The sequence below is a fragment of the Artibeus jamaicensis genome, unplaced genomic scaffold (genome assembly GCF_021234435.1).
Source record: "Artibeus jamaicensis isolate MK-2021 breed Jamaican fruit bat unplaced genomic scaffold, CSHL_Jam_final scaffold_286, whole genome shotgun sequence".
Lineage (NCBI taxonomy): Eukaryota > Metazoa > Chordata > Mammalia > Chiroptera > Phyllostomidae > Artibeus > Artibeus jamaicensis.
In genome coordinates this window covers 12,490,840-12,502,974 of record NW_026522034.1, presented here as the reverse complement: position 1 = coordinate 12,502,974, position 12,135 = coordinate 12,490,840, and the positions used below count along the sequence as shown (strand labels likewise).

Below are 12,135 nucleotides of genomic sequence, written 5' to 3'. Positions count from 1 at the left end.
CTACACTCATCATTGATTTGTCCTCATCTTACTTAGCCTTCAGCAACATTTGACATGGTCAACATGCCCTTCTTCTTAATATACTTTTTTTTTCATTTCACCTTGGAAAATCAGGGTCATGATTCTTTTCCTACTTTAGTACTTTCTGATGCTTTCTCTCTTGTTTACTTCAAAAGTGAGGAGTGCTCCAGAATTCAGTCCATTGCTATTCTCTGTCTACATTCATTCCATAGATCAGGGCTGGTGATCTTTCTGTAAAGATCCAGCTGGTAAGTATTTTTAAGCTCTGCAAGTCAGATTGACTCTGTCACAGCTACTCAACTTTGCTGTTGTAGTACAAAAGCAGCCTAATAGACTATAAAAATAAGTGGGCACAGCTGAGCTCCCATAAACTGTACTTATAAAACCTTCACTTAAAAAAATCTGGTGGAGCCAAATTTGGTCTGTGAACCATGTTTTACCAACACCTTTCTTAAATGTTTTCACTAAGGTTCATAGCTTTAAAATTCATCTGTACTCTTGATTTCTCATAAATGTGTATCTGGGTCCCTGGTATTTTCTTGAGTTTTAAACCTGTAGTTCAACTGCCTCCTTGATACTTTTACTTGGATGCCTACTTGGATATTTAACATGTCCAAAATAGAACTCTTGGACTTTGACTTCCTGCCACAGTGGATTAACAGATACAAGATTTGCCTTCCCATCTGAAAGCACTAAAGAAATTGTTTCAAAATATATGAAACAATTGTTTTTAAAATATTGTTCATTGGGCAGTGAAATATAGTGATCCCTGAGAGATGGGACATAAGGAAGGTGAGCCCTATAGTTGTCCTGGCTTTACTTCCTACAGAGTGTCCAGGTCACAGCTCAAGGAGGAAGAAACCATCTAGTATCAACAGACATGGAGATGGAGCTTGGGAGTATAGGGAGGCCATGGTAGCTACAGTTTGCAGGGCACTATGCCAGAGAGGATAGAGCTCCACAAGGAAACCCAGAGACCATCAGAGGATTCTTCTCAAATGTTTAGCTGAGTACTGGTCAGGGCATGCATGTGAGTAAATTACTGGAAACCAGATCAAGAGTCACTTGAAGAAGTTATAGGGAACAATCCCTAGAGTATATACCAGGCCAAGAATATGTCCTTTCTACCTAAGGCGGAGTCAGGTTTTTTTTGACTGCTCGCTGTTGTGGCTCTTGTGGTGGCGTGCGGAATTCTCCACTTTTTCTCCCTCTCCTTTTCCCTCCCTTCCCCCTCTCTGGAATCAAAAAAAGAAGAAAAAAATTTAATACTTATAGGAATACAACAATATCCAAGGTAAAAGTCACTATGCTTGGATATTTACCAGTATCCAAGGTAAAAAATTGCCAGGCATGCACAGAAATAAGGAAATACAACCCGTAATGAGGAGGGAAAAGTTAAACAATTGAAAGTAATCCAAAAATAATACAGAAAAAACTTATAAAAAGGACATTGTTACTATAGTTACAATTCTAATCCATGTGTTAAGAAAGCTAGAAGAAATACATAAAAAGAGAATCAGTGAGCCATAGGACAACTTGTAAATTTCCTTTTGCCTTATAATGTAGCGTGATTGAGGGAAGTGATATCCCATCTATGCACCCTCAAGGGAAAGGTATTATACAGGTATTATGTCTACATTGGGAGACAGGAATTGTGCCATGTTAAAATTTTGTCTTATTGCATCAGGTATAAAGAGGGTCACTTTATAATGAAAAGGGGTAATTCATCAAGTGTACATAGCAATCCTGAACATTTGTGTACCATATAACAGAGCTTCAAAATACAGTAAGCAAACACTGGTAGACCAGCAAGGAAAAATAAACAAATAACACACTTGGAACTTCAGTTACCCTCTCCCATTAATTGATTGAACCTAGTAGAAAGAAAATCACTAAGAATATACAAGATTTGAACACTGTTGAACTAATTGACATGTTTAAATATTCCATCTAAAATAATAGGATTCACATTGTTTCAGGTCCACAAGGAACATTTATGAAAAAAGATACATATTACAAAAAATACACAAGAAGGGCTGTGAGTTCTGGCCCAGATGGAGGTAGAGCTAGATACGCTTCATCTGCTCACACAATGAAAACAAGGAAACAACCAATTTAAAAACAAAAAACAGCCCTGGCTGGTGTGGCTCAGTAGGTTGAGCACCTGCCTGCAAAGCAAAGGGTCACTGGTTCAATTCCCAGTTATGGCACATGCCTGGGTTGCAGGCCAGGTCCCCAGGGCAGGGTATGTGAGAGGTAACCATACACTGAGGTTTCTCTCCCTCTCTTTCTCCCTTCCCCACTGTCTAAAAATAAATAAATACGTTTTAAAAAACAACAACAACCACAACTACCACAAAGTCTAACGGTATGGAAGTCTGACAAACAAGGAGTTGAAGAAGAAACATTAACCCAGACTGGCATGCCCAGACAGAGAAATGTGGTCCAAATGAAAGAACAGATAACAACTGCAGAAAAAGAACTAAGTGATGATGAGATAGTCAACCTATCAGATGCAGAGTTCAAAACACTGGTAATCAAGATGCTCGCAGAAATGATTTGAGTATGGCCATGAAATAAAAGAAGCAAAGGCTATACAGAGTGAAATAAAGCAAAATAATATAGGGAACCAACAGTGAAGGGAAGGAAACTGGGACTCAAATCAACGATTTGGAACAGAAGGAAGAAATTAACACTAAACCAGAACACCATGAATAAACACGAATTCAAAAAGAATGAGGAGAGGTTTAGGAATCTCCGGGACAACTTTATAAGTGTTCCAACATCTGAATCATAGGGGTGCCAAAAAGAGAAGAGGAGGATGAGCAAGAAATTGAAAATTTATTCGGAAAAAAAATGAAGGAAAATTTCCCCAGTCTGGAGAAGGAATTAGACATACAAATTCAAGAAGCTGAGAGAGTCCCCAAAAAGTTGGGTCCAAGGAGAAACACACCAAAACACACATAATTAAATTACCCCAAATTAAAGATAAGGAGAGAATCTTAAAAGCAGCAAGAGAACAGGAGATAGTTACCTACAAAGGAATTCTCATAAGACCATCAGCTGATTTCTCAAAAGAGACCTTACAGGCAAGAAGGGTCTGGAAAGAACTATTAGAAGTCATGAAAAGAAAAGGAACTACGTCAAAGATTTCTCTATCCAGCAAAGCTATCATTTAGAATGGAAGGGCAGATAAAGTGCTTCCCAGATAAGGTCAAGTTCAAGGAGTTCATCATCACCAAGCCCTTGATCAGTTGCCTCCCATATGTGCCCTGACCCTGCATTGAACGCACAGTCTCGGTATGTGCCCTGACCAGGGATTGAACCCACAACCTTTTGGTGCATTGGACGATGCTCCAACCAACTGAGCCACCTGGCCAGGGTATACCACACAGTTACTAAGTAGGTTTACTCTTAGATTTTTAGGTCTTTTCTCTGTTTCCATAACTTCTCAGAGAATTTAAGTGCTTTAAAATATAATCGCCATTAATATTACCAATTAAGGAATCTCCTCTTAGCTCACATTGTCAAACCCACAAGATGAAAACCATCAAATTTGAAATGTGTGTAAGTTCCAGTTGAGTCCACCCTGTTGTTGTTAGCATCCACCTACCCTTCATTTGGCTCATTATCTTAGGTCAAAGATTTTCAACAGATGTACTACAAGGATTTGTAATACCTGATTGTTTATTCAGGGCACTGACCTCTTTTTCCTGTGATTGTCAAATAAAAAAATGACAATAGCCAACACAACAATAGTCATTGGTGTACATGAATCAAAACTATACCTATTTTTGTCAGACCAGCAAAAAATATTTTTTGGTGTATTGCAGAATTGTAGTAGCTTATATGTGTCGTGAGATAAAAAGGGTGAAAATCATTGCAATAGATAATATAAAAGAAATACAAATTACAGAACCACCTATTGGTGGTTTTCTGTTCTAGAATTATGTATTCACCAACAAGGTAACAGGTAGTTACTTTCCTTTTTCCATTTTTGTTTTACTGCTTCCCTCCTCACCTTTTGTTTGCCATTCCTTTCCCTCTGTTCTCTAGAAATAATATGGCACTCTCACTAGGGGAAAAAATGTTCCTTTTATTTATAGAACATGAACTTAAGTTTGTCAGTAGTGGTTTTGGCTCTTAGATTTTTTGAATCATAAAAGAGAACTATTGGTGCAACACAACTTCACATATTTTATTTGACATTGCTACGTGACAAGGGAAAATAGACAAAATATCCTTATTGGCAGTATTTCATAAACACAAAAGAAGCCATTCTGCCTCATTTTAATAAATGATTTTGTTATTTTTTTCTTTTTCCCGTAGGGAGAAGAAAATTGAGGGACTGAATTTTATTAGATGCTTAGCTGCTTTCCATTCTGAAATATTGAACACAAAGTTGCATGAAACAAATTTTGCAGTAGTTCAAGAGGTAACCTTATCTTTAGCTGAGTTAAAGATTGTTTGAATAGCGAAGAATGAATAAGCCACATTTATCTTTTAAAAAACTGTACTAGATGATGTGAGTATGCAAGCTATAGTTTAAGTAACTCATGTCTTGTCAACATTTTAAAAAATGTATTAAATGTTAACTTTTAGGACATAAGATAATATATATTAAAACGTCTTACTTTAACAGTAAATTTGGTTGCAAAGGCATTATTACTGATTTTCTTTCAGAATATCAGCAAAATGTACATTTTGGAAATTTTTTTTAGGTGAAAAATTTACGCTCTGGCGTTTCTCGAGCTGCTGTGGTGTGTTTAAGTGATCTTTTCACTTATCTGAAAAAGAGCATGGATCAAGAACTAGATACTACAGTGAAAGTTTTGTTGCATAAGGCAGGAGAATCAAACACATTTATAAGGGAAGATGTTGACAAAGCCTTGAAAGCTATGGTCAGTAGTGTGACTCCGGCACGTGCAGTTGTTTCTCTTATCAATGGAGGACAAAGGTAACGTTCAAAATAATCCTAATATGCCCTTAAACTAAAAAAGCAATTGTTTGTAATCTGACATAAAAAGAAAAACAAGCAGATTTCAGTATTATTTCAGTTGAAAACCATTTATTAAATAATTTGTATGTGGCCCTAGCCTGTGAACCAAAGAGTCACCATTTCGATTCCTAATCAGGGCACATGCCTGGGTTGTGGGCCAGGGCCCAGTGGGGGGGCATTTGAGAGGCAACCACACTTTGATACTTCTCTGCCTCTCTTTCTCCCTCACTTCCCCTCTCTTTAAAAATAAACAAATAAAATCTTTTAAAAAATAAACTGTTAAATGTAAAAAACAGTAATAATTTGGGTGTGATAAACATATTAGGTACTGACCTTACAAAGAATAATATTACCACCATTCTAACAGTGTTTAGACATACTTTTGTAGGTCTAAAACTAAACATTAATGACCTAATTTTGGTGGTTTTTTTTTTAACTTACTAGGGAGGAATAGCTAATGCAAGTAATTTGTCATTTTTGCTTTCATGGTCTATGAAGGTTAATAGTAGTTTAATCATGTAACTTTAAAGGTGTATTTTAGGAAAATTATTCATATATGAACTTTGTTCTAATTCATCATGTTTCCTTGTAGCCATTTACACACTGCAGTAAGAAAATGTACAGCACAGCACCTATCAGATGTGTTGGGATTTATGGAGCTGGATCATATTTTATCTGGAACAAAAGATATGGCTGATCGTATATTACCAGCCGCTGCTAAGTTTGCTCAGGACAGCTCACAAGAAACCAGGTGAATAGCTGCTAATAATATTTGCTGAATCTCTTAGTAGAAGGTCTTAAAAAAAAAGCCAAGGTTTAAAAAGCATGAACATTTTTCTAAATGGACAAGTGGTGTCTCCAAGGAATGGTGCTAGGGGAATGGTTTTATTTAACCAATCTGTAAATGATTTTGGGGGAGCATATAGTGAATTCTCCAAATTTATACGTGACACTACTTAGTTCTGTGTAGTAAGATGCCATGTCACAGGGATGAATTGCACAAAAACAGCACTATTCTTTATGGGCAGAGTAGTGGCAGAAGAATTTCACTGTGGGTAAATGTAAGGTAATGCATTTAGGGGGAAGTGATATATTTTCCAAGCAGTCAGGTAAAATCAAGGAAATTAAGTGCACATGAGAAAATAAATTGCATACCATCTCCTGCAACATGAGATATCTGTACTCAGGAAAATTCCATGAATTTCTGATTTCTGTCTGTACTGAAAGAAGAATTTTATGAAGGTTAAGAACAGTCACAGAAAGATGACAAAATAATTAACAGATAGATGGTACAATAGGTGTAATGGTGACAGAAATTTTGGACTTTGTCAGAAGCCTAGGTTCAATTCTTAGCCTCGATCACAGTTTTCCCTTAAGCAAGTTATTCATCTTTTGTTAGCTTTTGTTTCTCATCTATAAAATTAGGAAGGTTGGAGTGGGTGATTGATAATTCCCCACATAAAGTCTAAAAATTAATGGCAGTTACATATGAAATTAGAGTAGATGGGAAGAGAATGACTCCTGAGTTCATGGAGACTAAAGTGAAAAAGGATATCAAATTTTTAACATTTTAAGGCAAAGATGCCCATTACTTTAGGTAGCTAGAGTTAATCCCATGGAAGTCATTATACCAAAAGCTAATATAGAGGGTAAATATATTAATTTTTTATTGATGCATGACAAATTACCACAAATATAGTGGTGTAAGACCCCACAGATTTTTTTTAGGTTACCGTTCTTTAAGTAAGCAGTCTGGCATGGTTCAACTGGCTTTGATTTAGGATCTCACAGGGTGGAAATCAAGGTGATCACAGTGCTAGACCCTTACCGAGAGGATCTATAGAAGAATCTGCTTCTAGGTTTTTCACCAGATTTAGTTCCTTGTGGTTGTAGTACTGAGTTAATCCATTTCCTTGCTGACTGTCAGGGTTCTGTCTAAGCTCCTTAAAGCTACCAGAATTCCTTCTCATGCATCCATGCAGCCCCCTCCATCTGTGGCCAGCCAACAGTAAGCTGAATCCTCCTCATGCTTAGCATCTCTTATTTCTGCTGTGAGCCACAGAAAGTGCTCTGCTTTTAAGGCTCATGTGAATAGATTTGATTTAGATAATCTCCCTATCTCTTTTTTCAGCAAATTATGGTTTATTATTTTTTTATTGATGTTCAAGTACAGTTGTCTCCATTTTCCACCCATCACTTTCTCCTCCCCCACCCATCCCCAACTCCAACCCTCATCCCTACCCTTCTTTGGCTTTGTCCATGGGTCCTTTATACGTGTTTCTTAATGACCTCCCTACCTTCAGATCAGCTGTACCAGATAACATAAAATAATTCTGAAAGAGCAGGACATCTTTAGGGCACCTTTTAGAAGTTCTTCATGCCACGGTCATGTTCAAAACAAATTAGGAGGGTTGGATCATAATAGACTGTTTGGAGCAATAAAAGGTAATAGTGGTTTTGTGTCGTCACTTTTCCTTAATGGCATAGTAATTCTTATTATCCCTTTGTCACTTACTAGATTCTTATTGGAAAATTAAAATTATAAAATGGCTACAAATTTCCAGTTTTAATATTTCTCACATTTTGTGTTCCCGTTGATTGCTTGTTTGTTTTAGCCATTCCCAAGTTAGGGTCTCTGGTAAACCTGTAGTCTTTAAATTCTAAAGACTATAAGGGCTAAAAGTTAGAATTGTCTTTGAAACTATAACTGAATAGGAGCTGTTCTCCGGGTGTAGACTTTATTCTGGTTCTGGGGAGAGAAAAGGTAATTTTTATTCTGTTATACACTTGTTATAATTTCATTATATTTGAGAACCTATTGATATATATGATACTGAGATCAGCCTATACCCATCTCCCCTCAAAAGCATTGCCTTCTCTGGTTCTTCTAGTCCCATATACATATCCTAAGTTATAGGCAAAAGTATAACGAATTTATTTTGGGGCCACCCTTCCTTGAAAAATAGTAATATGGTATTATAAGATACTGTAAAATCTCTGTATCCAAAGATATTTTTAGCATGCACTTCCATGATATTTCATTTTCTGCCATTAGAATGCCATCTTCACTTAAAGTATTGTCCTAAGAGAATTATTTTAAAAGTCATATAATGTAAAAAACCTAGTTCAGAGAGCATCACACATTCATTAATATACCAACCACGATTTATCAACTAACCCTGGGTGTGTTTTAGGTAGCAGAGAATAGGTTTCTGACAAGTTGAAACCTAGGTAAGTTGTGACTAGGAAAAAAGACAGAGGGTCAGAAATACAGAACCAAGGAAAGGTTGACTCAGGCCAAAACATCTGGCAAGCAGATGAGCAGCAAAAGGTCACTGGGCAAGAAGCCCAGGACTTCTCCTAACTCACAGCTCTGCCAAAGGCCAGCCTTGATATGGACCCTAGGTGCCTGAAATACAGAATCAACGCTTTTGGCCCTTCATATCTAAGCACAGAAATTGAGCTTGTTAAGATGTGAAATTATTTACGTATTTCTCAAATATTTATAGGTATTATGGTCGAAAGATGCTTTTCCTCATGATGTATCATCCTAATTTTGATAAAATGCTGGAAAAGTATGTCCCATCTAAAGATTTGCCATATATTAAGGAATCTGTTAAGAGCTTACGACACAAGGTATGTGGGAAGAGTTTATTATGTAAACAGTTTTCAAAGCAGAGTTCATTTGCCCAGGAAGGTAAAAGAAATAATTACTTTTTCATTTATATTTAGAATATATCTACAGTAGCATTTCAGCAGTGGCAGTGCTAAGTGGACATTCATGGTATTACTAAATGTTTATTGCACAGAAGCTTGATGTTAGGTAGAATGTACTGTGGATTATTGGAGTTGTAAGATTTGGGTTTGAATCAGCTCTGAGAATTAGCAACTATATATAATTTTAGGCACATCATTCTTTAACCAGAATTTTTATTTGTATAAAATGAAGATAGTGATGCTTATCATACTGGGTGCCTGTTTTATTTAGCTTGTATGTTTCACTATTAGAGCTTCTACCACACTGCAGAACACTGATAGAGAGTTCCTTGGGGCGAAGCCCCATTTATCTTGGTGAAAATGGAATTCAGAAATGTTTGTGAGCCCTGTCTGGTGTAGTTCAGTGGATTGAGCACAGTTCGATTCCCAGTAAGGGCACATGCCTGGGTTGCAGGCCAGTTCCCAACAGGGGGTGCATGAGAGGCAACCATACATTGATATTTCTCTCCCTCCTTTCCTTCCCCTCTAAAGATAAATAAATAAAATCTTTTTAAAAAGAGAATTAAAAAAAAGAAATGTCTGTGAAATGATTGGCTTAGGGACTATCGAGTAAAAGAAAATGTGGAATTATCTTGTAAAAAAGTATTCCCTTTAGAAATAATTTTTTGTAAAAATATGTTTAATGTAAAATTTTTTGTGGTAATTTATGTTATTTCTCTCTGATAACCCTGGGCAAAGCATTAATTTATGAAAGGATATTTCAGAGATGTATGTTAATACACATTTTAAAATATATTTTCTGCCTATTGGTGTTAAAGACTTCAACTTCATCAATACAGAACTTACTAAAATAACCATGAAAAAAATAATCTTACTCAAATGAAGCGTATTGTATTTGTGAATCATTTCAAGTATCATGGGAGGAGAATGTATCAATCATTAAAAAAAGATCAGTAATGGTGTTTATGAAAATTACATTTTGAGAGTTAGTTCAATATACTAGTTATAAAGCTTTCATTACACTGCCTTTCCTTATATTTACTTACAGGGTTTGGGTGATTTACCACTAGATACTCCTTCAGCAAAAGGAAGACGATCTCATACTGGTGGTGTTGGAAATACAAGGTCATCATCTGTTTCTAGAGATGTTTTCAATTCAGCCGAAAGGTAGGATCATTTATAGTGCACATCATTAGAGAAATTACTCCCTGGTGGTAATAGTCTCATTTGGATGTTTCCATGAGCTGTCCCAGAGGTATTTACCAAATTTTAATGGAGTTTTAAAAGTTGTTAAGGACTTAGGAAGTGTGAGGTAATTAGATTTAAAAGGCAAGTATAAATATACTTACACCTTCTTGCTTTTACATGTATGAAACATTAGTAAAGTGGGAGATCCAAACTAGTGGAGGACTAAGAGGAAGCTACACTAACCTGCCAGGACCAGTCTGGAATAATAAATAAATTGTAGAGAAATCATCCAGAATAACCAGCTGCACACTAGCTGGAGAGAACCTTATAACCAAGGCTTCAGAAGAAACCACTTCACCACAACAAGACTGGTAGGCAGTGCAGAAGAGGTGTGAGAGGCAGGTAGGGCACCCACAGGGGGCTGCCGAAATTGCAGAGGCATATTTCAGCAGCTGGGGGATTCTCCCGGAGAAGTGTGGGTCTAAACCCCAACCTGGACTCCCCAGCCTACAGCGCCAGAGCCACAAAGGAACCCAGATAATGTCCAGTTGTGAAAAGCAGAGAGGTTTTGGTGTTCCAAGGAGAGATGACTGGAGATGCAGAGAGACTCTAAAAGAACCAATGCACAAAATTTCATATGCAGTCACTTACCCTGGGCTCCAGAAGAGGGAGATCAGAGTGGACTATAGACACTTGAGAGTCTGGGGCTGGTGGTCTGGGGAGAGAACTGCAAGAGTCCCTTCGAGGATCCCTATGTTGAGTTTTCCCAATACTGCAGAAGTCATCTTTCTCAGGAAAAACACTCCTCTTCAAGTGGCATCAGCTTGTGGGGGGAAGTAATGGTCCCTACTACAGAAATTACTCTGCCCTGCCCTGTGGTGCTTAAACCAGACTGCTGATTACAGCTGGCTTAGATTAACAACAGATGGGTTTAGTGGCTAATTAGTTTACATCTAAGGTGGAAAACAGAGCCAGCCAAAATGGGAAGACAAAGAAACAGATCTCAAATGAAAAGAGAAAATTCTCCAAAAGAACTAGATGAAATAGAGGCAAACAATTTATCAGATTGAGAGTTAAGAGTAATGATTATGAGGATACTCAACAACATGAATGAAGACACAGAAACCATAAAAAACGTCCAGTCAGAAATAAAGAATGCAGTAACTGGAATAAATAATACACTGGAAGGAATAAACAGTAGGTTAGATAAGTCAGAGGATAGAATTAGTGTTTTGAAAGATAAAGCAGCAAAAACATGCAGGCAGAGCAACAAAAAGAAAAAAAAATTTTTTAATGAGAGCCTAAGAAATATTTTGGACAACATGAAACGTAACATCTGCATCATGGGAGTACCTGCAGGAGAAGAGAGTAAGCAAGGCATCAAGAACCTATATGAAGAAATATTGATGGAAAACTTCCCTAATCGGGTGAAGGAAAAAGACACACAAGTCCAGGAAACTCAGAGTCCTGAACAAGTAAAGAGGCCCACACCAAGACATACCACAATTGAAATGACAAGGCTCAAAGATGAGAGAGAATCCCAAAAGCCCCAAGAAAAAAGGAGGTAGTTACCTACAGTGGAGCACCAGTCAGACTGTCACCTGATTTCTCAAGAGAAACATTACAAGCCTGAAGGGAGTGGTGTGAAATGGTCTAGGTGATGAAAACCAAGGACCTACATCCAAGGCTACTTTACCCAGCAAGGCTATCATTTAAAATCAAAGAGAAATAAGAAGCTCCCTAGACAAGAAAAAGCTAAAGGAGTTTACTAACATCAAACTAGTACTGCAACAAATGTTAAAGGACTTGCTTTAAGAAAAAGAACAACAAAAAAAGGAGGAAAAAGGAAAAACAAAACAAAACAGGAAAACAGTGTAATAACAAAATAGCACTAAATAGGTATCTATTAGTAATTATCTTAGATGCAAATGGCTTAAGTGGGCCAACCAAAAGACCTAGGGTAGCTGAATGGATAAGAAAATAAGACCCATATATTGCTGCTTCCAAGAGACTCATCTCAGATTGAAAGATGCACACAAACCAAACCAGAAGTAAAGGAACTTGAAAACACTATTTCATGCAAATGGAAAGGGGGGGAAAAAGCTGGGGTAGCAATGCTTATATCACACAAAACAGACTTTTAAAACCAAAGCAATAATAAGAGAGAAAGAAGTTCACTGCATAATGATAAAGGGAACAATCAAACAAGG

General features: G+C 37.1%; 1 protein-coding gene across 5 annotated transcripts in view; it reads left to right on the top strand.

Annotated features, from left to right (window-relative positions):
• Positions 1–12,135, top strand: part of TOGARAM1 (TOG array regulator of axonemal microtubules 1) — a 95,174-nt gene that overhangs the window by 63,228 nt on the left and 19,811 nt on the right. For all 5 annotated transcript variants that reach the window (XM_053656814.1, XM_053656816.1, XM_037158270.2 and 2 more), the window contains 5 exons: positions 4,351–4,456; positions 4,743–4,978; positions 5,613–5,771; positions 8,530–8,656; positions 9,786–9,904. In XM_053656814.1, coding sequence (XP_053512789.1) covers positions 4,351–4,456; positions 4,743–4,978; positions 5,613–5,771; positions 8,530–8,656; positions 9,786–9,904 — 747 coding nt within the window. The remainder of the gene's footprint in view (positions 1–4,350; positions 4,457–4,742; positions 4,979–5,612; positions 5,772–8,529; positions 8,657–9,785; positions 9,905–12,135) is intronic.